Source organism: Xyrauchen texanus, chromosome 24, assembly GCF_025860055.1.
Source record: "Xyrauchen texanus isolate HMW12.3.18 chromosome 24, RBS_HiC_50CHRs, whole genome shotgun sequence".
Taxonomy (NCBI): Eukaryota; Metazoa; Chordata; class Actinopteri; order Cypriniformes; family Catostomidae; genus Xyrauchen; species Xyrauchen texanus.
This window is the reverse complement of record NC_068299.1, coordinates 9414018-9440512: the sequence shown is the minus strand read 5'-3', so window position 1 is coordinate 9440512 and position 26495 is coordinate 9414018. Positions and strand designations below refer to the sequence as shown.

The 26495-nt window shown below is 36.0% G+C and overlaps 1 protein-coding gene across 1 annotated transcript in view; it reads right to left on the bottom strand.

Moving 5' to 3' along the window:
- eys (eyes shut homolog) overlaps positions 1-26495 on the bottom strand; it is a 313033-nt gene that overhangs the window by 195368 nt on the left and 91170 nt on the right. Inside the window, exons 12-18 of the mRNA XM_052089876.1 lie at positions 22883-23116; positions 22649-22771; positions 22187-22300; positions 20416-20529; positions 17987-18184; positions 12260-12381; positions 1062-1183 (exon numbers count right to left, since the gene is read on the bottom strand). Of these exons, the coding sequence (XP_051945836.1) occupies positions 1062-1183; positions 12260-12381; positions 17987-18184; positions 20416-20529; positions 22187-22300; positions 22649-22771; positions 22883-23116 (1027 nt within the window). The remainder of the gene's footprint in view (positions 1-1061; positions 1184-12259; positions 12382-17986; positions 18185-20415; positions 20530-22186; positions 22301-22648; positions 22772-22882; positions 23117-26495) is intronic.

Sequence of the window (26495 nt, the reverse complement as noted above, 5' to 3'; positions counted from 1 at the left end):
CATTATCTCTAACATTTGTGAGAGTGCAGAGAAACACGAGCGACTTCTGTCTCCATGTGACAAGAGCAAAGGTGGCTAAAACCTGGGGGAAATTCACTAAACATTTGCACCAAAGTCTACAAATAAGCACCCAAAATCCAGTTTAAGCTACCACAAAATGTGCTGGAATTGTGCTGCACATTTTTTAATTTAAATCATTGTTATTCTTGTCAGGGCAAATATGTCTCTCTTTCTATGTCAATAAGGCTCATTATAGATTGCGCCTTATTTACAAAAGTCAGCACTATTTGCCTGGTGCAATTAACTCTGCACTATAGAGAGCACCAGTCTGGTTGTGGAAGTAAAATTCCCATTTATTTTTTCCATAGGGGAATAGATTTTTAACTAAACCGTATAAACCTTGAAACGCAAACCTACCGTTAGCGCTGAGGTTGTTAATCGATGGTATATGCTTTAATTGAAACCATCAGTTTAATAAAAATATTTCTGGTGAAGAAATATACTACCCATGATACTGAGGGGGGAAATGCTCAGTGCTGGTTTATTTAGTTCAGGGCTTAAAAATGCTTTTATAAAGGATTTTATGAAATCCCTATGGAAAAAATGAATTGGAAAAATACTTTTGGAACCATGAAGCTGAAAAAAAGGACAGGTACTTTTGCACTCAATTACCACCCACTGAAAGCAGGTGGTAAATGTAATTTAATTGAGATGTTTACATGTTTGTGTTCATTTTCTTTTGATCATGACAGTTGGTTAAAACTAATCATGGGTTTGAACTGGACAGGACATTGTTTATTTATTTGTTTTCCTCAAATAACTAATTTTAATACAATGCTGATTTTAGTAGCATATTTTAGCTTCATTCGCCCAGGGTGCTTTGGTTCATTTTTGGGAAAAACAGTTCGGCTTCTTCCATTGTATAAATTAGGCTGTATTGAATTCCCACTGCTGTGCTGTTTTTTCCCATCCTTCTTTAGAACGCACTACTGCTCTCATCTGGTCCATCCTTTCATCCATTTATCCAGTTTTTCTTCCATCTGGCTGTTTTTGCAACCCACCTGTAACCGTTGAGCATGTCTGTACAGGTGGCGTTGTTTTTACAGGGGTTTGATGAACATTCGTCGGTCTCCCGTTGACAGAACTCCCCCTCCCAGCCTGGCAGACAGAGGCAGTTGTAACTCTGAAATGCAAATGAAGAGAGCGAATGAAACGATAATAGACAGCAGTGTAACTCTTTCATCTAACCCTTGCCTTGACCTAGATATATGCAGAATATTCTACCACCGATCTCTTGGCACACCTAAAATTAGCATTTTTTTGGGACGTAAAGGCATCCACTCCAAACTATCAATACAAACAGAAACAAGTTGAAACAGAAGAAATAACAAAAACAAACACACATAAAGAAATATTTATCACATATATGCACATGATCTCATAAGGATTAGCATTCTTCAGTGAAGTGAGGTTTTAGTAGATGTACACTACCGGTCAAAGATTTTGAAACACTTACTCATTCTTTATTATATATATATATATATATATATATATATATATATATATATATATATATATATAAATGTTAGAATAATAGTAATGTCATCAAAACTATGGAATAACAAAAATGGAACTATGGGAATTATGTTGTGACTAAACAAAATCCAAAATAAATCAAAACCATGTTATATTTTAGCATTTTCAAAGTAGTCACCCTTTGCCTAGAATTTGCAGACATGTACTCTTGACATTTTCTCAATCAACTTCTCGAGGTGGGATTTCTCAATCAACTTCACCCTGGGATGCTTACAGTATTGAAGGAGTTCCCATCTATGTTGGGCACTTATTGGCTGCTTTTATATATTATTTGGTCCAAGTCATCAATTTCAAAGATGGGAGAAAATTTTTTTCAACTTTTCTATTACATTTTAATTTTATAGTTAAATAAATTAATATGGTGGCACAATTATATTTGACATATTGGCAGCATCTAGAACTGAAAAGTAAACCCTTTTATGTTATTCTTAACTAAGGTGAGATTCAAATCTTCAGTGTTGGGGAGTAAATAAAAAGTAGCAATAATACTAACTTTACATTTTGCTGTAGCATGACAATAGTTCAGCATCTATTATATCTATATATATAAAACTATTATATTATATTATATCTGTGGCAGGGTGGAGAGTGGGACTGGGTCCGGGTCGTGATGCTACCCTGCTGGCCCCTTATCAAGCTAATTAGCCCTCAAGAGGGATAAAGTCTGACCAGAGATGGCAGTGTGACAGAGAGAGAGAATAACAGGCAGCTGCCCTGTATGTGTTTAAGTTTGTGTGTTTTTGGTTAAGTTTATCATTAAAAAATGTTTATGTTGTCAAGGCAGTTCTCGCCTCCTCCTTTCCCTGTAACCCCTTTACATTAGCTTTCCTAGTAACAAGCTTCTTCTTCCAACATTTAACCAGGTACTGCATAAAAACTCAAATCAAAAAAAGTGTTTGCATATCCACTTGTTCCCCTATGCAGAAGTCAATGCCTATTTTGGAGCAATTATTTATCAAATATTTTATACATTTATGTTGAATGTTTAATTTAGTATATATTTAATATAAGTTATATTTCATGTCATATTTATCTTATTTTTTACTTTGACCCAAATAGAGATCTTCATATTTATTGTGCCAGATAAATATTGTTTGGATTAATGTTAAATAATACCTGAATGCTTATTATACAAAAATGTATTAAATAAGACTTTCTTTATTTGCTTAAATTTTTGCTTGTAGCTTGTAGTGTAGCTAATTACTTTTTAAAAGAGTAATTTAACTGTAATTTAGATACTTAACAAGCTTCCTCTAGTTTTCTTCCATTAGGCTCAATAAAATATGAAAATAAAGTGATTCATAGTTTTTATTTATTTATTTCACATTTGTTTAACTTTGATGAAAATGTTATACACAAAGTAGTGTAGGTAACATGTGTGTGTGTGTATATATATATATATATAATAAAAAGAAAATCTTTAATTAGCCCCATCTGTATGAAATGTATTAATTTGTAATTAAAAGGACTTTCTGATAAACTGAAACTAATGAGATAGTGTCTGTACTGAAATCGGTCACATGCATTTGTACTATACCGTTGCAAAGATTCTGGCAAATCTATCCAAATGTACAAAAATGTATGTGTACACTAAGTATGAAAACCTCTAACAATATGAATGAGTCACCCTGGAACTAGGTTTAGTGTTTGCACTAACTGTACCTATGGGGCACAATATCAATATCTACAATGCCATCCACTATATCTGTCTTTTTCTGCATATCTGTATACATAACTAAGGTGCATGTTGTACTCTGCATATTTTAATTTGTACTGAGGGCATTCTGTGGACAGCTTCAACTCTCAACCCACTTACTATTAAGGCAAATGTATTTAACATGGTTTTCAAAATTGTGATCTTAACGAAAAAAAAAAAATTACTATGCAAATGCACACCCGCAACCGCCCACCAGTGCACATCAGATTTTCAGGCATGTCTTTAAAGTCATGCAAACTATTAATTTCTGCATATATTACTAAATAAATCAGCATGAAGCACACATTTCAAAGAGAAATATTTAGAATTACACCTCATGCACATCTGAAGCACATCACTTTTGTACATACATATATATTTGTACATATTTAATGCCTTAGCACAGCAAACATGGCTAAAAATGTCTCTTCTCCAAGCACAGGTGGAAATGAGCGCTGGTTTGCACAGTCAAGGGATGGTTTGAGTTCTTCATCACAGCTGCCCTGAGGGTCGATCCTGTAGTGCATGCTAATCTGTGCTTCATCCAGACACAGACAGTGTTAAGCTCTGCCTAATGTAATTTGAGCACCGCAGGCCTTATTCATAAGACTGAAGAAGCTACACAGACCTGGTGTAATAGATCAGATGCCTGCAGAAGTCCTGTTTTTTACCTCTAGCCAAGGATAATACAGTCTTATTTAAGACGCTAAATCATCTGCAGTGATTGCAGCTCTCCCAGAGAGTTGTGTGGGGTATTTTTTTCCAATAAATAACTACATAAACACTGCCAGGAAGTAAACAACAATCTGCAAGAGGGATTTCTAAAGCGAGTTCCTGTTTCCACATGGAGTCAAAAAAGAAAACTTATTTCCCTGTCTGTTGCTCACTTCGACGTTGTGTTGAAGAAGCGACACTTGGGGTCTCTCTTGAGAGCCTTTTGCATCTCTGATCAATGAGAAAAGGCCAATGAGAAATTGGCAGACAGAATTTGCATGTCCCGCCCCCGGACATACGGGTCTAAATGGAGGGAAATGCGTCTGTTTCATTCTTCGGAGCCGATCGGTTGTGTATGCAGCGAGCTGCGAGTCACAGTCTGTTTCCTCCCATCTCTGAGTGATTGCTGTTGGATCTACAGCGCATATCAGCGGCTATCTCCTTCTCTGCACAGCAGTGCAGCTTGCCCCCGGGCGCTTAGACAGTGCCGTTAAAATAGTTTATTTCTCTAAAAGAGTTATTTTCTTTAAAAGAGCAAAATACACAGCGGCGTTGAACGTCCTTTTCAGGATGCGTCTTTATAAAGATGCCTTTCCGCCCCTGTGTAGTTCATGGATGCGGTAGAGTGCTCTCCTGACAATCACAGGCGCTGCCTCGTGTGTTTGGGTAGCGATCACACAGAGGCAGCGTTTTTGATGATGGTTCGTGTTCTCACTGCGAGAATCTTACCATGGCAACGTTGCGGTCGCAGCTTTCCTTCCTAAGAAGGAACGCAACTCCAGCTGCCCCCCACGTCACTCCTCCTTCCCCGGGATTGAGCACGACCCGGCTGGCGATGGAGGCGATTTGGGGATGGCAGTGGGCTCGGTTTCGTCGGGTACGTCCCCACGTACCACCCGCCCCCCGACACACTCGTTGACATCCGTCCGGGCTCGAGGCAACAGCGGCTCGCCTCAAGGCCAGCCTGCCTATCCTCTTGAGCCCGCTGAGGTAATACAGTGCGCTTTTACCCCAGGAGATCCCACAAACTCGGCTCCCTGGATGACTCCTCCCTAGCCCTCTGAGGAATTTGCCGACCAAGACCAATGCGGGTACTCAATTTACCCTGTTCTGGAATAGGTGCTCCACAGGACGGGCTCCCACATGGACTTTTCCCCCTGTGTGCATTTTCTGCGTTACGGTCCCCTTGCGAACGGACCCGCGTCTCCCTTGGTCAGTCCTCACGGACCCCCGGTCGCTGTATTTGTAGAAACTCCTCCCTCCCAATGGGGGACCTGCAAAACCTCTACCCGCAAAAATGCAAGGTCTGTCCAAGGGCTGAAGAAGTGGAGGCAGATCAGCGTGATGGCCACGTGATGTGTGCTGCAGCGTCATGCCCATATAGGGACTCGAGTCTGAAGCTAGTGCTGGACCGGTCTCAAATGCATCAACCCGAGCAGCGTGACCACTGCAGAGGACGCCATATGCCCCAGCAGCCTCTGAAACAGTTTCAGTGGGACCGCCGTTCTCCACCTGAACAACTTCAGGCAGTTCAGCACTGACTGAGTGCACTCGCTTGTGAGGCACGCTATCATAGAGACTGAGTCTAACTGAGCGTGGGTGGGATTGTGTTAAGGCCGGGTGCAAGAAGGCCGCGTTCGTAGCGCCCTGGCTCTGAGTGTTCTGTGCATGGCTGTCATGATAACGATGACCGTAAACACCAGCTGTGTGACCAAGGGAGTGAGGAAACCACTTTTTCTTTGAAAATGTGGGGATCTCTACGCCCGAATAGGCAAATCTGGGAGATGGGAGCATTGAGGAAGCGGATCTTGTTGGCAAAAAAATAATTTAATTAAATAAATAATTGACTATTTTACCCAATATTTGCTATTGTTGTTTAATCCATTCAGTCGTGTCTGCATCACTTCGGGGTCAGGACTACCCATGTGCAGCTCTTTCATTGCCTTGGCCTGGTGTACTTGCAGGAGGGCCATGGCATGCAGGACATAGGTGACCTGTCCAGCAGCACTGTAGGCTTTGGTTGCCAGAGTCACCACAACGTCGAGTGAGTGACAGATAGGGAACTAATTTCAATAAAAAATACTTAAAAATCATTCAATACTGAAAATTATTGAAGAAAATTAATTTAATCAAATTAAAAATGGACTATTTTACCCAATATTTGCTCTTGTTTTTTAATCCATTCAGTCGTGTCTGACTTTTTGTTGATCCGATGGATAAGGTTCTTCCAACGGTCTCTGTCATTGATGGCATTCTTTAGGTCTTGGAAACTCCTATTCGTGTGGTTCTTTACAGCATCCAACCACCTTGATCATGGTCTACCTCTTCAACAAATCTTTTCTTCATCTCAGTTATGATGGCTTTTTCCAAGGAATCTTCCCTTCTCATTATGTGTCTGAAATATGTGAGCTTTAATTTTGCCATAAATTATTCTAGTTAAAGTTTCAGCTTGATTTGATATATAATTTATTGATTTGTTCTTCTGGCAGTCCAAAGAATGTGCAGAAGCCTTCACCAAATCAGAGTTTGAAAGAGTACATTTTTAGATGATACCCAATATTTATGCTTCATAAAGCAACTTGATCACACAGGAAATAGACATGTTGTTTCTGAAAGTTTAGGTACACTAAAATCAACCCAATTCAGCTGAAATACTTAAAAGCACAATACCCCATCAGATATCGTTGCATCAATTTAAGCGAGAACATTTGCCTCTAGTGGTACTGATTGCTACGTGGGGGTGAACGTCATTGAGGGGTTGCATTGTCGCTCTAAAATTAATTTTTACTCCACTGAGAGTTAGGTTTAGGGTTGGGATTGGCAGTAGTTAATAAAATATGCTTTCTTATTGACAAAAAAATACAACTTGCTTCTAGCACCAAAAGCAAGTTGGGGTTCAACACTTTCAAATTCAGCCACTAGGGGCAGTGATTAAAATTACAGTTTTACCTACAGTTGCTGAATTCGCAGTGTAATTGGTCTGGTTAGAGTATTGCATCATTACCTCAGCAGCATGCTAACACCAAACTCTGTCTTTGCAGGGCCTTACAAATCAGTTACTTATAAGGTTCTGTTTCAGTTAAAGTGTAAGTCATGTCCACACTAATATGTGTTTGATTGATAATGCATTGATTTAGCTATGTTAAAGCCTCTCATCCACAATATAGCTGTGTTTTTCTCCCAACGAAAACGAAGACTTTTGAAAACCCTCTTTAGTATCACATGCTTTGGAAATCGATGACTGCAAGGCTGCTCACAATGATTTGGAACAGAGCCATTATATCTTAGGAGAACACAGAGGACATCAGGCAATTAAACACACTTCAAAACACCATTATGTTGGTGAAATGTTGCTACAGCCCTTCCATTGCTGTCTAGTTTACAGTTTTCAACAAAGACAAATTCAGAAAAGAGAGCTGTGTTGAGGTTAACACTGTTGGGATGTAAAGTGAAGTATGATCTAATGTCTCAAGGTCCTGATCCTGCAGCTTGACTAGTAGAGCACGGTACTAGCAATACCAAGTCATCATGGTTCGATTCCCAAGAGACACAAGTAGTCAAATGTAAATGTATGTTGAATTTAAATGTATGTTGAAAGATACAATTATTGTATCTGAGATACGCAAGTTCATTCAGTACTTTCATCCAATCACAATCAACAAAAAAAATTAAAAATACAAAACTGAGGAACAATCTCATCTATCCAAAAAGCTACAACCCTACAAGTGATAGATTTTGTAAAGAATTTAACAGTGTTTGAGGAATTCAGATTTACATTTTTGACAGTGCTGTTAACAATGATTTCAATTCAAACAAACATTCAGAGGAGATGATTTGCATCAGATACGTGTGTTCTAAATCTGATCACTTTTATCCCAAGTATGGGGCAATAGGAGATTCCTGTTGGCAAACCAGCGTGACAGAATCCACATTTTCACACAGAGAGAGAAAGGTCAATCTAATTTACAGACTGTATGGGAGTAATGCAGTCTCATGTGACTTTTAACAGCCACCCTCGCTCACTGTCCCACGTCCTCTGCTATATAATCAGCACGTGGAAACTGAGCATTTAAGAGCTCAATTACATGGTGGCTAAACCGTTTCCCAATCAGTGAGTGTGTACCAGAGACAGCAGAACAATCTTTAAAACCACTCGTGCGGTCATCCTACTATGGAGCATATAGAGGCTATTAACACATTGATGCTGATTTTAAAACTATTGCATGCTGTAAACATGTCAGATGACAATTGCTCTGTATTTCTTTTAAATTGCTTCATTTACATTTATAAGCTAGATCAAATATTTAGCTTAATTTCTGAGTGAGTCATCGCTTTGAACAAAAAGACTTGCATGTCTATATCTTATGACAACAAGAAAAAAGATAATTGAATGTTGAAATTATTTTGTGGTCAAATACATTTTCAAGTAAATTTGTGGTTAAAGAAAATTAACTTTCTACATTGTTAGTTTAAGCACTAATATTAAATATTACAAATACACAAATATTAGGCAAATTCTACGTACTGTATATACTCAATTCAAGCATGGAGGAATTAAACCTAAAAGTACATATTACTAAGGATTCTTTGTTTTACTTACAATGATTCCATAGTAGAACAGTCAAATTGTACTCCAGGCATTAAAAAATAGCCCTCTGGTCCGCAAATTCAGCGGAGGAATTCGCTGACCAGAGGGCTATTTTTTATTGCCTGGAGTACAATTTGTATTCAAAATGACCTGTTCTTGCACAAAATGATCCATTGATTGATAGATACAATGTTTGTGAACCAAGTGTTGAACTCTGTGTGTACAGCACACTACCATGTATGTCTTTAATAAATTTTTTACGTTTAAATGTTACAAAATTATTTTTATTTTGGACAGTTAAGGAAGATTTTCTCACTTTATTTGATATAGCGTCAAATACAATTGAATAAGTTTACAGAAACATCTACTGATGCACAACCTTGGACACATCATCAGTGTTGTTTCCAGGAGTCACTGGGTGTTATATTACTATTGTATAAAACAAATCCTCAAAATAAGAAAAATTCAGTGTCATAATATAATTATAAGCTTGACTGAACAATAATAAATTAGATTAATCTCTATTCCAAAATATAATTGTGTAAAGGTGTAGTTTGTGCACACCCTATTCATTAAAAAAAAAAAATAGTGCACAAATTGTGAAATATTTTTTTTTTTTTTCATGTATGTAGGTATGTAGGTATGTATATTGCTTTTTTTAAATTTATTTTTTTTAACTTTTGGTGCATATAAATTATATTATAAATTAAATAGCATTCTTCCTTGAGTCCATTAAGTGGAAAAACTGTGGAACTCTATTATCTTTATCTACATTTTTATTTCATTAAATATATTGAATGTATTTGGCTGCAGTGGCTGTTAAAAATTGTTTTAAAACATTATATAAAATCACTTTTATAAAAATGTTCCCGGTTGTAAACCAAAAGATGGCCCCCAGCTTAAAAGTTGCTTGGGGCCTCAGAAATCATAACCCTGCTGCTGCATAAAGTGAAAACATGTTGACATAATTTCCATTTTTGGGAGAACTATCCCTTTAATATTATACTGATTTTTTTTGTAAATCTGAAAGTTTGTTATTTTTTTCAGTTTCCTTTGCAGAACAATTTGCCAGTGCCAAAGAAATCAGAACATCTTTTGACAAGCTTACTCCATATGCTTCTCTGAAATGATCTCATTCCCTCATGCAAAATAGATTTTCAAATCATTAATTAACCCAGCATGCAAGAGAGCTAATATACCTGCCTGCATCTCTGTCCACAGGACAGGATCTGACAAACCGCCCACCTCTAGGTTTTGAAGGATGGAAGAACAACCTTATTTATTTTCTGCTTCCATTCAGAAAGCAGGACCCAGGGTTGCATTATTCAACATGAATAAATGATAAACTATTTTTGCCCTCCTGTTCTGTTCCGAGAGCTCCGGAATAAAAATAGAGGAAGAGAAGAGAAAGTGTACAAGATAAATAAGAACAGAGAGGGCTCGGGAGGGGAGAAGATGTGAAATGAGAGCATACAGGCCAGTATTACTCTCTCTGGTTGTATGACAGTAGGGTGGGTTTGCTGAAGGGAGGAAAAGCCAATTTGGGATCACAGCCAAACAACTTCATGTCACACAGGCCTCTGCACCTCTGATTGCTCTCATTGCCTCTCTCATTGTTCTCTGAGATTGTGAGGTACATTGTAAAAAACTAAATCCTGTTGTCTTTACAAAATAAATAAATAAATAGATACTGGCAGCTGAATAATTATTCAGAATAATTATGATACAGTAAAAATGTAAAAAACTTTACAGAACAACCTTTAAATGTTACAGTTTAAAACTGTTGTAGTTTACTTTTACTGTTAAATTTACAGTAAAAAAGCATCATAAACTTGATATTAACCTTCTGAAACTGTACAAATCTGCTTTTGACTTTATAAGGTTTTGATAATTACTGTAAAAATTACAGAAGAGAACATGATGATTTGAAGTTCACCAATAGTGGCTCTTCTAGGAGCAATGACCAATAAACGTGTAGAGACAGTGCTCAGTTTCACTCACACAAACAGTAAACACCATCAGGGTAACACATTTGAAATTTAAATAATGCAGTAAACATTAAATAAACTACATCAAATATAAAACAGAACATCCCAATTAAAATAAAAAAAAAAAAAAAAAAAAAAAATAATATATATATATATATATATATATATATATATATATATATATATATATATATATATTTTTTTTTTACTGTATATTTTACACTTAATATTCATTAATCAATTAACATTTTATTTCTGTAGCACTTTCACAGTCTTTTACCATTAAAATTACATTATTATATACATTATTTTTTTTTTACAGTGTAACAAAAGTTTAATCTACAGAACTAAACTGCAATAGAACACAAACATACAGTAAGTGTTGAAAACATACAGTAAGTGTTCGAGACCAATACGTTTTCATGCAATAATACTGCATATTGTCATTTTTAAATACATCAAGAAATGGCATTTGTTATATATACAGTATTTATCTTTCATAATGTGATGTATTTTTCAATTCGTGCTTCAGCTGGGCTCATTTATTAAATAATAATTTGTCAATTTTGATAAGAATTTCCAGTGTCATGGAAGTCGTAAATTTAATATTTGCTATCGCAAAAATAGAAAAAGGGCAACAAATAGGCGTAAGAAAGAAGGCCAATAAAAATTCAAAATGCAAATGCTATAATGACGTCATTGCTGTCTTTTCAGTTTTAAGCATGTAAGTCAAATGGTTTTCAAACTGTAATCTTATATTTCTTAAAAATAAGCTAACAAAAACAAAAATACATAGCACACCTAAGGTTGAAATTATTGACAAAACAAAGTTTGAATGGAGTCTGCACATTGAAAGGTTGAGGCTAAGTCCACATCCACAATAATACATTTTTGATTGAAAACGCAAAATCTGTGCATTTTCAAACTGTAAATAAGGTCAATTTTGATTTCATGTTGTCTTTACTCTTAGTCTTCTGAAACATGTTTACAATAGACTTTTATGCCAAAATACTGTATATCACATCTCAGGTGGGCCATGGACTGATTTAAACTTCATCAGTTGAACAATAATCATTTAACAACAGATGTTAAGCAGGGGTGGATTATGACTAGCAAGGGCCCCGGGGACAATGTTCTTTTAGGGCCGCCCCGGTCCATTTATCTTTTAAAGTTGAGATCTACACAATCTATTTTAACTGATTAAAGTCTCTTTTAATACCTGATATTTACAGTCAGATTAATTCAAACACAGCATGGTTGTGGTGAAGAAACACTTTCACTGAACAGTCACTGTTCTTAAAGAGACAGTAGCATTTTAATGTTTGTTATACATTACACAAACTCAATGTAAATACTACAAATTATACATTGTAGAGGCTTAGATGCATGGCATTAGAGAGTTAAAGATTGGCTCAAAAACTGTATTTAAAAACCCACATATTTACGCATATCTAAAAATAAATTAAATGTTTATGGGCTGTGATGTGCAGCCCTGCTAGTCAAGGGCCCCTGGGCACTAGCCCTATTGGCCCGGTCCATAATTCACCTATGATGTTAAGGCACAATAATGGTTATTACTTAGTATCCATATGTATTACATTCTTAGAAGCGCTGTTGTTCTCACATTAGTAACTGAATATGGGAACTAACAGTTAGCGGATGATTAATTATCCCTACCAGATGGAGGTCCATGCAAGTGGAGTTATTTTCACACATGTTGCTGGCACAGTCATTGATGTCCTGCTCACATCTCATTCCAGCGTAACCAGGGTTACATAAGCAGTAAAAACCATCCACAACTGTGAAAGAGAACACACAAAAAGAGTAGAATTTGCTTTAAGAATATGAAATATTATTTCCTATTAAAGAGACATTTCAAATATTATATATCTAGGAATTAAACTATATTGAAAGTAAAATCTTTATCTTGGGTGTATTTATTTCTGGGAACGATCATATGAGTCAAAAGAGCAAATCAACTTAATTTAACAAAAATCACCATAAAGATTAGGCAGATTTTACAGACATTAATGTGTAAGGTGTCTTCAATTTGTATTCCTTTTAGTAACACAGGTTTACTTGAAATAATCATCTCTGGCTACATTTATACTGTTAACCAATTCTAAAATTTCCATATACTGTATGTGGCACAGATCGGATCTTGTTGCATGTATGCAAACAGCCAAAACACATGGATATGATATGTTTCTGTCATCTCTCTCAGGGTACAAAATTGAGAGGGGGCTTGTTCCAAAAATGCCACTAAAAGGGACAAAAATTCCCAAATGTGGGGACAAACCAACATTTGCAACATCTGAAATAGTTTTCAACGTTCTATTCTAGGCCTAATTATACATATTTTCACATACAATTAGATGTTTATTTAATTTTATGGGTAAGAAGTAATACATTCTCAATCGTATTCTATTTTCGGTTAAAAATGTATGGTAATAAATTGAATAATTTAATAAAAATGTAAGTAAAGAGCGAGAGTGATATGTTTATTAATATGCATTTATTGAACTGCATACCAATACCAGTGCAAACCCACAGGAAAGCCAAAACGAATCCATTTATTTGTGCAATACAGTCTTGTATGTCTAAAATGAATGTAAACAGATGTATGTGTCAAAAAATCATGTATGTGTCAAAATATCAAATCTGTGCATTAGGGCTTACAGTGATAAATGCAGCTCTAACTCTGCCTCTGAACACCAAAAACTTACAAAAATGAATCACTTTTTCCTTCATAAACCATTGTTCCCAATATTGGGGTTTTCTCTGCTTGTGTGGTTCCATGGCCATTTATATTCACTCCAGCATCTGAAAACACAGTGTGTCCAATTAAATGTAAAATGTGTGTTTGTATAGCCGTCTCTTTTACAAATTCTACAAGCGTGTCAATGTCCACTGTCTTGTGTATTCTATCTGACTCACCCAAAGCTAATGACCCACCCATGCTTTAATCATTAACGGTGTTGAGGAGAAATGCATCCCCTGCTTTTCTGCAGCAAAAACAGCAGCCTGTGACAGAGGTAATTGTGGGTTCTTACAGGCACAAATTTATTACAAGGCTTGCACTGAGTCCCAAGATTCTTCATTATCCCTTAGATTTACCAGGTAATCTATGCTGCCACTCTGTCTTTGTACGTGTTCCCACGATTACTCTCATTAAATGTTCAGGGTCTGGAGTGGCACAAGTATTATTCACACCAGCTGCTCGAGAGATGCAACTTGCTCTCCTGAGCACAACACCCTCTCTCTCTCCCCACATAAACACTGCAGATTCCAGGCCTCCTGTGTGGTGATTTGGCCCTGAGGGAGTACATGCATGGGGCTGCTGTTGATAGTACAGTTGGGGGATTTAAACAAGTTGACTTTGTCTGACAGAGCTTGTTGGAATTGGACATGACAGAGTGGTTGCAGATTTGAACCAAAGTAGTGGAGGAATACTTGGTTTCTAAGTTACAAAATTGTCCCTCATCTCTGTCACCAACTTGCCTTTGAGCAAGGCAGGTTGCTGTGGGAGGACAGTGCAATTAGTGAACTACGGTTGTCAGTTTGGATAAACACATCTGCTAAATGGCAAGTAACCAGACAAATAGCAGCCTAAAGCAGTGGTTCTGAACTGGTGGGTTGCAGACCGGAGAGGAGGGAAAAACAATATTAAATGCAAATGATAAAACATTTAGGATAACAAAATAAGCATATCAACATTTTAAAGGCAGTAAAAAACACTTCCCATATGTTTTTTTGGTTGACGTCAATGGCAATTTTTCCAATCAAACTCTACAGTATAACAGCACACATAACTGGAAAATCCACAGTGTTTACACTTTAAAAAAATATGATCGTGCCTGGTAACACGTGGATGTAAAATGGATAGAAATAGCATTTTAGATTAGCGTAAAGCTGACAATTTACACAAGGTTTATTTCTATTTCTTCTGCTCCAAACTTACTTCAAATGTACTTCTCTGTCTACTCGTATGAATGTAACACATCATAAGAAAGTGTTTCACCGCTGTTCAAATGCACTTTGGATCGCATCATTTATATGTATAAACGTTTTCCATCTGAAAAGGACTAAATATTAAATTAAACAAATGACAATAAAATGCAAAGTAATCTGTTCAGAAATCAAAATACGTTTTGAATTTAACTGTATTCTAATTACCAATGATTTAAATTGTAACTGTAGTGGAATACAGTTACTTATATTTTGTATTTTATATACGTAATCCTGTTACATGTATTATGTTACTCCCCAACACTGATTATACTATATTATTAACTATTAACTATTAACTATACTATATATCTATACTGTTAAACGTATAGCTGTACTATATTTTACAATACTATACTATTCTTTACTACACTACAAATTTAAGTAAAGCATAACTGAAATTGCTTATTTATAGTTGTACTATACTTCAGTACACTACAACATCAGTATTGTCCTATCCTGTACTATATTATACTACACCTGTAAGAAACCCATTTGTGACCAGACAAATGTGTAAACACTGCGATTTTCTGCTTCATTGAGTAAATTGCACACTTTTCCTTTAAAAATTATAAAAATACGAGTTAATTTAGACACACAAAGCACATTCTACCTGTTAATCAGCATTTAAAATCCTTGAAACCATCCTTTGTTTAAGATTAGTCTGACTGTTTCAGTAAAAGCTCAAAAAAAAGACTGCTGCTATTATTTCAGTTCAAAGAAATATATTATACTTTCAGCTTGGAGTGTGGAAAGGGATCTGATTAGTTCTGCCTGCTCTGAAAACAGTAAAAAAGCATTAAATTGTGTGTTTATTCCAACCCTGTAATGCTCAAATCTAAAGTGAGCTGGTCAGAAAACTGTTAGCAATAAAGTTTTTAAACTCTGGATAAATGGATAATGAACATCATAAGTTGAATTAGAAACAATGATTTTGCTAATTGGAGGGGAGAGTTTAGAGCCTCTTAAACAAATAAAAAACAGTACACAGTTTGAAAGTCAAAGCTCATCTTTCGCTGAATATCATTGCAATGACAACAATTATTTTGTTACATGGAGGTAAAAATGTATACTCAAATAAATGATTGACAAACCAACTACATTATGCTTTCTAAAACTGATTTTAAAGCTTTTATTTTTTATTTTTTTTTGCAATTTAGAGCATGTATTAATTAAAAACTCCATTTACACCTGGTATTAAGATGCATTTCTGGTGGTCAGCGCTAAATACAGGTTTAAATGGGGTCTAAAAAGTTTTGTGATTGGATATATGACCGCATCGCATTTGTGGTTTAAATGCTAATCCGTCCTGAATGCATCCCGGCAGCAGCAAAGCACCTCCCCTCATATGTCAACCAACTGCTGCGCTAAAACAAGAGTTTACGAGCGGTTCAAAAGGAAATAACCGTCCGATTGGAAAATGAAAAAAAAAAAAGCAGAAACATACACAAACATGAGAACTTCATAGATCTTCTTCAGACTTATGAGAAGCACAAACATCTGCAGCTCAGGTTAATACAGGTAATCCACAAAATTAATGGACAACTCTGATTGAAATGTTGCTTTTGTGCCTAGATAAAATTTCAGATGAATCTGGGAGAAAGTGTGTGCCTTTTTTTGGTTGTCCTTTCTTTGTCTTTTGACTTTGTTGTGCTTTAATGTCCTGCAGAAACACATTGACATAGTGATTGATGTATGTCTTCATGAAACAGAGACCCTCCCCAACAAATCCAATCACAGGAGGTCACAGGAGATGCATTTAAGTGACCAGGTGTAAGGGCGTAGCCAGGAAATTACTTTTGGGTGGGCCTCAGTAAAAAAAATTATTATTCTTTTTACCAAATGTTCTTTGACATCATGCGACACACTTAAACAGTTCTTTTACACTTTCAGAAATCTGAATTTATGCATTTTAAAAACTATTTTATGAATATATTTGAAATCAAAGAATAAACTCTAATATTCTGGGTGGTCCTACATCTAAGTTGCAAAAATAAAGACTGTAGTCAAACAGTTTCCCAAACACTCCCTGGCTTTTGACTGGCCCAAAACAGACAGTCCCATCCCAAACTCACAGACAGTGTTGCTTGAAATGGATGTAACTTCAGTTCTCTCAGGCTTAGTAAACAACCCTTAGTAAAGTGTCTGTTTATTAAGAGTTTTGGAAGGTTATGTACAATAAATTATCATTCACATCATCAATTAATCATTTCCCTCAAAACTCCTAAAACAGATCCAGATAACAAAACATACACATCAACATCAAGCTATTTAAGCTTAGATTATATATATATATATATATATATATATATATATATATATATATATATATATATATATATATATATATATATATAACTTTTCATTTAAAAAAAATGAACAGGCTTATTTAGAGTTTTGCAATCTGTAATCCTTTGCTGACAACATCTTTTTGATCTATGGCTTTTTTTTAATGATTTATACAGGAGATGCAACACAAAAGGGCAAAAACAGCTTATTGGATTGCTGAGAGAGAACAACACCCTGCCATGGGCTTTGACTGTATTTATCTCTGTCATTTATCATCCATTATTCAAATTACAGAGCAGTATTTATGCCTAACTAATCCGCTCATACAGCTGGAGCAAGACACACATCAAGTGCTCAGTCAGCACACCTGAGCAACTGTGAACTGGTCAGAGTGAATGGAGTAACTCTTGTCTCATAAAAATGCTCATTAAACTAAGTCACTGCCTTATGAGGCCAAGACTGTCAAAGAACAAAGCTAAAATCACCTTTGTATCACACATAGTGCTCTCTAGTGAACCTGTGTGCTAGATGAGGTTGAATGGAAATGTACTGTGCTGTGTGTTCCATTCAAGGCCATTTTATGAGTTGATGAGCTGACTTAAATATTGATTAATATCTTTCCTTGTATCCGTGTTGGGCAATATTCAGAATTTAAGCAGTGGGTCCCCTTCAATTCATATGGTAGAATTTGAATTGAATTGGTCATGCCCCACATTGAATTAGTTGGAATTGGAATTTGAGTTACAGCAAGAGTAATTTTGACTAATAATGCTTATTTACTCTGTAATATTTAGAACAAATTTCATCTGTTTAGACACTGAAGTATTATTAAAAACTACTCTTGCATCAGTGACTTTCTTTGAATTTCAATCCATTAAAATTGTACTTATTTTAAGTCAAATTAAAATTGCAATTCTGTATCCTGTTTGCCCTCTACATTTAAAATAAGAGAACAAATTGTAATTTAAAAGGCATTCGTAAATAAATTCTGAATGGCATAAATCCCTGCTATCTTGATATCTTTAGTGAGAGTTTTTTTTGTGACTTTTCACCTCAACTTCTCTTATTTTAAGTTTTGCACTTTAAGCCCAAAAAATAAGTAGTTACCATCATAACAGAAGCCGTGCAGACAGGGGCTGGAGCTGCACTCGTCTATGTTGATCTCACAACGAGGCCCTGTGAATCCCCGACGACACCGGCATCGGAATCCCAAAGGGAAGAGGACCGAATCAGCCTCCTCCACACACTCTGCCCCGTTCTCACACGGATCAACAGCCTCACAGGGAAGAAACTCACAGTTCATCCCTGCAATTCCAACAACGACAACATAAAAAGTAAACTTTCTGTTTTTACCCTAAACATCCTCAAGACTAATCACTGTAAAGTTCTCGATTTTCACATTAAACCTTTAATGAGGCCCTATCGATTCCATTTTCAAGTTTTTACCCTGCTGAAAATAAAAAACAAACAAATTGGACTTCTATTCCAAGATGGTTTTAAATGGTGTAGATGGGCATTACAGGTCTGTTACTGGAACAAGCAGGTTATTGTTGCATGATCAATGCAGCAATAATGGTCACTTGCTTGAAAATGCCCAAAACACATAAACAACTGGCAACTAAGAAAAACTGGCCATTAATGCTGGTCACCAGCAGGGTATGTAAAACGTGGTGGTGGTGGCGTAGCGGGCTAAAGCACATAACTGTTAATCAGAAGGCCATCGATCCCCACAGCCACCACCATTGTGTCCTTGAGCAAGGCACTTAATTGCAGGTTGCTCCGGGGGGATTGTCCCTGTAATAAGTGCACTGTAAGTCGCTTTGGATAAAAGCGTCTGCCAAAATGCATAAATGTAAATGTAAAAGGAATAAAATATAAACCGGCACAGGATTTGTGTAAATCAAACACAGTACATAACAAACCTGCACAGCAGGTGACAAATCCAATGAAAATAAATGGCATGCTTTGGATTGCATAATTACACATGTGGCATTGTTGGTTAGGTGGTCACCATGAATTCATTTAACTCTGACAAATGCCTAGACTAGACACTGTACTTTAGCTCCAGTCCAGACACAGGGAGTAAAGGATTGCTGTGTAACATACAGGTTAATGTTGTTGTATAGCTTACCAGCCTCACTGCATATTCTGTACACGCTATGTGTGTGTTTTAGCATATGAGGCTATTGGTTTGGTGTTCACATTTTCCTCAATTTTAAAACAGAATAACCAATGTCATCATTATCTCTGACAAACCTATTTTGCTCGTCTAATGGAAGAGTGAACCAGGATCTCGGTTTGAATAAAAGCAGCAATGATTAAGCCGTCTGATTAATTTTAGATGAGCTGAGTTCTGTGTCTTGAATTGACCAGCTGAGCATCATACATACACAAAACACAACAGCTCATGGCCAATATAACTGTGTATATTATATAACAGTGTAACCAGGTGTGTATACACACTTGATATAATTCAGTAGTTTCCTGTACAGAATAACATGTCCAACAGCGCACTCATCTAAAAGCAATCTATCATGACATTTGGGTTTGATTCTAACAGCAAATTATCCTAGAACACTCCATTATAATGAACTGAACCAGAATAATGTGTGCATGAATACAGGCATACTGCAATAAATTGTCCTCACCAAAATATTCTACATTAAGCCCCAATTTTGAGGTCAACGTCATCCTAAATCTGAATGAAATGAGTTATTAACTGGATTTATCTGACTAAATATCCGTTTTCTGTCTCCAATCATTCCTAACATATAATTACAAAAAGCATATCATTACTTGAAACCAGATCCCCCATGTGTTTGTAGTTTAAAATTTGTACATTGAGTAAGGGGTGTTCTTAACAGTAATACAATCACTAAATCTGAATGAAATGTTGTTAAAAATGTAAAAAAAAAAAAAAAAAAAAAAAGATTAATTTATATTAATGTATTATATTAATAAACGCAGTGCATAACAGTTATATTTCCATGAGTAAGGGGTGTTCTTAACTGTAGAAATGAATTATTAATTGTACTTATTATTATCATTATTATATTAATACATGAATTGTATATTATAATACAGTATAATTAATAATATGTAATTTAAATAATTTATAACACTTTAAATTCATAATATTAATTATTATAATTTTTTATAATATAAAATAAAATAAAATAAAATATTTTATAATCCAGTGTATTATAGCCTCTCACACATAGTAACTGTGCAGTGTAAAGGTGGCCAGAAATAGATCAATGTACATATATACAAAAAGACAAGACCATTCACAATTCTGTGTGCATATTTTGTAACGCCATCATAGTTATTAGTGCAATCAATCAATGTAAGCCTATATAGGCTTACATTGATTGATTCCACTAATAGCTATGATGGCATTACAAAATAATCTCTGTATATATATATATAGGGCAGGCACAGGGAATTTCAGATTATCCATACAGTGCTACCTTGCAAGCACTGTAATTGCTGTATTGTTTTGTAATGTAAGACATGTCTGAAGAGGCCACACACACCGGTGAATCCAGAAGGACAGATGCATTTAAAGCCATCTGAAAGGTCCAAACATGTTCCATTGTTCATGCATGGAGATGACTGGCATTCATCTATGTTGATTTCGCATAAATTGCCTGAGAAGTGAGAAAGACATGGAGACAAAGGAGAGAATAAAATAAGAGGTGTCATTGAAATTCCCATGCCAGCCAATTATAAGCTAAAGTTTTCACTGCACAAAGAATCGCAGAATAAAAGTAAAAACAAATCTAAAATCCTTTTTAAGCCTTCGAGCAATACATCTCCTGCTTTGAAATGAAAATAGATGAATTTACATTTTGTTGGGCAGGAGATTCCTAAAATATTTTCTGAGATTGAGAAGCTGACTCATACCACCAAATGAGCCTATTTCCTTTCCAATTTGCATGAATATGCAGGAATTAAGTGGAAACAGCCATTGAAATAGACATTTAATGTGGTTGGACAAGATCTAAAGCTGCCCCTAGCTTTTAATAGGTTGTTTGTTAACTTGACAGGAGACAAACGATCACATAAATGATCACATCTCCTAATAGGTGAAGTGTGTCACGTTTTCTATATAACAATACTATTTTTCTGTCTCAGCAACACATTTTAGTATCCATTCGAAGGTTACTTCCCAAAGAGCATAAATTGTGTACTGTGACGTTTTCAATACATAACTCTTTTTGTTTGATTAGTCCAACATTTCAAATTCTAGCTCAATAAATGGCACAAAAGGAACCTGTTTGGAAACAGTCACTGTTTTGCAAATGCATTTGATAATTTATAGTGGCACAGATATTATACACTTCAACATTAAGTTTGTAAAATAGTAGACAATCTATTAACTCATTTAAACTTTCAGCATAAACTACAAACTAAAAACTTGTTTTATTAAATCTGAAGCAAATTTTTTGGCTTTTTTCAATTCACTTGATTGAGTATCTTGCGTGTACTTTTGGTTTGACAGGTCAACATTTCAAATCTACATTAAAAGGGTTAGTTCAATCAAAAGTGAAAATTCTGTCATCATTTACTGTATATTACTTACCCTAATGTTGTTTTGTGGAACATAAAAGGATTTGTTAGGCTGTATTAATCATTGCCTTAGTCGCCATTCACTTTCATTGCATCTTTTTTTTTTTTCATGAATGGAAATGTGACTGAGGCTATCTCCCTTACATACTTCCTAATATCTCTTGTTGGGTTCCACATAAGAAATGAAGTCATATGGGATTGAAACAACATGTGGGTGAATAAATAATGACAGAAAAATCATTTTTGGGTGAACTAACTACTTGGACTCACGTTATATGTACTTAAGCATTTGATATAATGCACTTATTATGCATTTATGTGTTGTTGAATTGTACTTATATTTAAAGTACCTGCTTTTAAGTACATCTGTAGTTACACATTTAAACTTACCCCTATCCTAAACCTAACTCTACCCTAACCCTTACACTAATCCCTAACAACTACTTCTACTCCTAAACCTACCTCTCTCAACCTTAGTAGAAGCAAATGCGATACAATACAGACATCTGTATTGCATGAAATTCAATGTTAGAACATGGTAGTTAAAGATACCTAATATAAAGTGAGACCAACTCCTTTAAGCCATAGTCTTTCATGCATGTCAAACCTTACTAAACTCCTGACTCCCAGTAATCACTTTATTCCTTCTCATTTGTGACTCATTACATCATCTTAGACAATTTGTCTCCCAAATTCAGCCTGTGAAACTCTGACAGCAGGGAGGGAACTGTGTACCTGTGGTTCCGGCAGGGCAAAGGCAGCTGAAGGAGCTAAGCTCATCAGAGCAAGAGGCTCCATTCTGACAGGGTTGACTAAGACACTCATTTACTTCAATCTCACAGTTATCACCTTGAAAAGAAGGGGAAAGTTTCACTTCATTAAGGATTTGCTCGCTGTTGACATACAGGGGCCTCTGATGTCCCTTCAAATGAAATAACCCACAGCTAATAATGAGGTGGTGTGCAAAAAAATTATCACTCCTCTCTGCTTGTTCAAATGGATGCCAAGATGTGATGGCAAGGTAATGCAGTTTAGGAAATTCCTCTTGATAAGCAGATGGTCAAATAATATATTACAATACAGGGGCAGATTTGAGGCTGTAGATCTTTTTAAATGCAGCTGCACAGAGGGGAAATGAATGTTCAAAAACTGGGCAAAGGAAAAATTGCTCTGGAAAATTGCTTGTGGTGGACTTACCGATAAACCCAGGCGCACAGAAACAGTCATAGGCATTGATACCATCTTTACAGATACTGAGCGCACCACAGGGCTTATCCAGACAGTCATCAATGTTTACCTCACAGAATCGCCCTGTTAACCCTAAACAGAGATGAAAACCAGGTTGGGGTTAAATGTAAGCATTAGTTGAGGTCTGGAAAGAAGGACTGGCAAACTGTTAGAAAGGCCATTGTCAAGTCAGTCGGGCCTTACCAGGCAAACATTCACATGTGAACCCCTGAGGGCGATCCACGCAATTTGATCCATGAAGACACAATCCTGCTACGCAGTAACTGATGGAAGTTTCACAAAACCGACCCATATAGCCATGGTGACACAGGCACTTGAAACCTCTCCCCTGCTCTTCACACATGGAGGTGCCCTTCGTATCACATGGGTTGGAAGTGCAGCACTTAACCGGCGTGAAGCAGTCATGTCCTGTGAATCCTGCGTGAAATAGGATGAAATTAATGATTGATGTGAAATAGGCTGAATCTAGACACTTCAGTGTTTGGCAACTACTGTGTCTAATTACTTCCTTAAGTGCTTCACAAAAGTCATAAAACACAAAACTGATGACAGCCAATTAAAATACAGTGCAAAAGGGAAATGTTGATGATGCAGGTTGCATTTCGTTCAAAGCAACAATCTACTATACTCTTCTGTACTGTCACAACACAGTGGTGTTGTATTGAAATAACAGTTGTATATATACATATAGACAAAGTTGTTAATTCTTTTTCTTTGGTCTTGTCTGCTCTTAAGGCTGAAAGTGAGCCAGGAATGCTACTGGTACACCGGTACATTGTACCCCAGTACAAAACAAAACAACTAAAATTCAATTCAATTCTTAATTAAATAAAATGTTTTGTAAATTAAACAAAAAATATGAAAATTTAAAATACCAACACTAAAAAATTATTTCTTGCTTTAAAAATAAAGTTTTTGCTTTCAAAATGGAAGAAAGAAAATATTGCTTACAAGATGACCAAAAACCCCAGGATCTGGCAATGAAAACATGGAATACAGGGCTGAAATGTAATTAAAATAGTTTCAGTGACCTTGACTTTTCAAAGGAAAATAGATGAATCATGCCTATACATGTAGTGAAACAAACCTAATAAAACATAACACAACCTCACCAGTAAAACAGTTTACTCAGAAATATAAATCTTTGTGGTATACTGTATAGAAAGCACATTTCACTGTGTGGCCATTTGCAATAGGTCTGCCCCCTCATGCTATAGTGTGTGATGTTGCTTCGGCAGACCTAATCAAAAGATGCTCAATCAGTAACAGTCGTAAAATGACTTATATAGAAGAAGAGGAAGCAGATAAAAAGCACAACAGCTCAAGTGAAGCAGAGGACACAATCCAAGAGCACATCATGTCATCAAAGCTCCAATCAAGTTGCATGCACTGTAATTGATGTTTCTCATCTGAGAGACAATAACCGAAAAGTACACAGAATGTTTTGGTTTTCAAAAGCAAGAGAAATGAAAGAAAAAAGAATAAGCACAAAACATGCTCATTGGTCACATTTGATTTGTGATTGAAAAGTGCTTTAATGTACTGTAAAGTGTCTTCATTTACTTTTGTCACACAATTGTCATGTGACACAGAGTTAAGACATTAGATATCATATATCCTCAAGGGTTTTCAAAGAAAGCAAATACTTATGGACAAATACTGCTTCTCCTTGAATGGGTCACCAACAGGACATGAAATGAGAGTGCTGCTGAGAGCAGAGAAGGCCTGTGAATCTTCCAGTGTAATCAATGTGACGTCTAAACTGCCACATTCCTCTTTCAGACCCTGTGGCTAAGACACTGATGTCTCTGTCATGTCATTGCGTACAATACATATAGAACATTTAAAGAGGAGTTGCTACTGTATGTCGGCACTCATTAAAATTTTATGTTTTGCTCTACAGTTTGTTGAAAGATTCTCTGATATTGTTTTGTGTGTGTTAATTTGTATTGGAAACAGGGAAAACTACAACCCTGTACATGTGTCAAAAGTACAACACTGTAAACGTACTTATGCCAAAATTACGTTCTTGCAGCATATACTGTACGATGGTTTAGTACTGAGTTTTATCCGAATCCTTTTTGAGTAAGCCAAGTCCATTTAGTCGCCATCTTGGTATTGGCCTCTGGCAGATATTTTCTTAGAATCTCCAGAACTGTTTGTTTGACGCATCTGCTTTAAGAACAAAGAGTGGCCCCAAGTTATTTGGACACACACACACACACACACACACACACACACACACACACACACACACACACACACACACACACACACACACACACACACACACACACACACACACATGTTGTGTTTCCATGTTTTATGGGGACTTTCCATAGACATAATTGTTTTTATACTGTACAAACTTTATATTCTATCCCCTAAACCTAACCCTACCCCTAAACCTAACCATCACAGAAAACTTTCTGCATTTTTACATTTTCAAAAACATAATTTAGTATGATTTATAAGCTGTTTTCCTCATGGGGACCGACAAAATGTCCCCACAAGGTCAAAAATTTCGGGTTTTACTATCCTTATGGGGACATTTGGTCCCCACAAAGTGATAAATACACGCTCACACACACACACACACACACACACACACACACACACACACACACACACACACACACACACACACACACACATTGGGTTTCTCTGTTTTATGGGGAATTTCCATAGATGTAATGAGGATTTTTAGGTCATATTAGGTTAGAACATAACATTGTAGAATAAGGACTGTTGCAAAGACAAGGTAAAGACTTTGCAAAATAATGCGAATAGCTTTTTGACTTGAAGATGAGAGTTTTCTGTAGTCGCCATGTCGAACATATCCTCCACACACTATCTCTGGTATTGTTCAAAATAAAACACACTCTTCAGGTTAGGAAAGTATCTAAAGCAAGTAACTAAACAGATCATAATTAAAACATCAACATTATTTCTGTGCAACTGGACAAAACAATTCCCTTGCATTCAAATATTTGCATTTCAAATTATTTAATAAATGATGTAATGAACACTTAGTTAATATATCTCCCCTGGGAAATAAGCTTATTTTTAGGTCTTTGTTTTGTTTAGATTTTTGTCCATAACTATCAACCAAGCCTACAGTATTGATTAGTTTGGCTAGCTCTAACATAATAGCCAAATCTGAATAAATCAAAACATTGTTTACAACAGGCACGTAATAGTGAATCCCCCAAGGCAGATACATGCATATGCAATTATTCGTGCAGGAGCCAGAATGTTTTTTTGTTTGTTTATTTTATTTAACCTTAAATTATTATTATTTTATTATTATTTATTCCTAAACCAGAAACACAGTGCTTTTGCTTCACATCGCAGAAGGTGCCCTCAAAACCTACATTTGAATGATGTGAAATAAATACATATGTCCTCTATAAACTCCACACCCAGCTGGTACAGAACACTACATGAGCTGAAGTAAACGGACACCCTTTTTAATTAGTGGATTTTGCCTTTCTAGCCCCATCCATTGCTATTGTAACATGTGAAAATTTAAGCACACAACCATCAAATTACAAACCTCAGTGACGTTGCATTAGGGTCAGAATTATTGTTGAGCAATATTTGCCCTATGGAATTTATATTTAGGGGCTATTTTGTACCCTTAAGAGTTCCTTTTTTGAGGTAAAAAATAAATATATATATATTTGTTGTTGTAATCTAATGTATTCAGATTGATTTAGTAATGAAATGTTTTTTTTTCCCATTTTTAGGGGTTAAAATTTTTTTTTTGGGAGTGTTTACATTCGGTGATTACAGT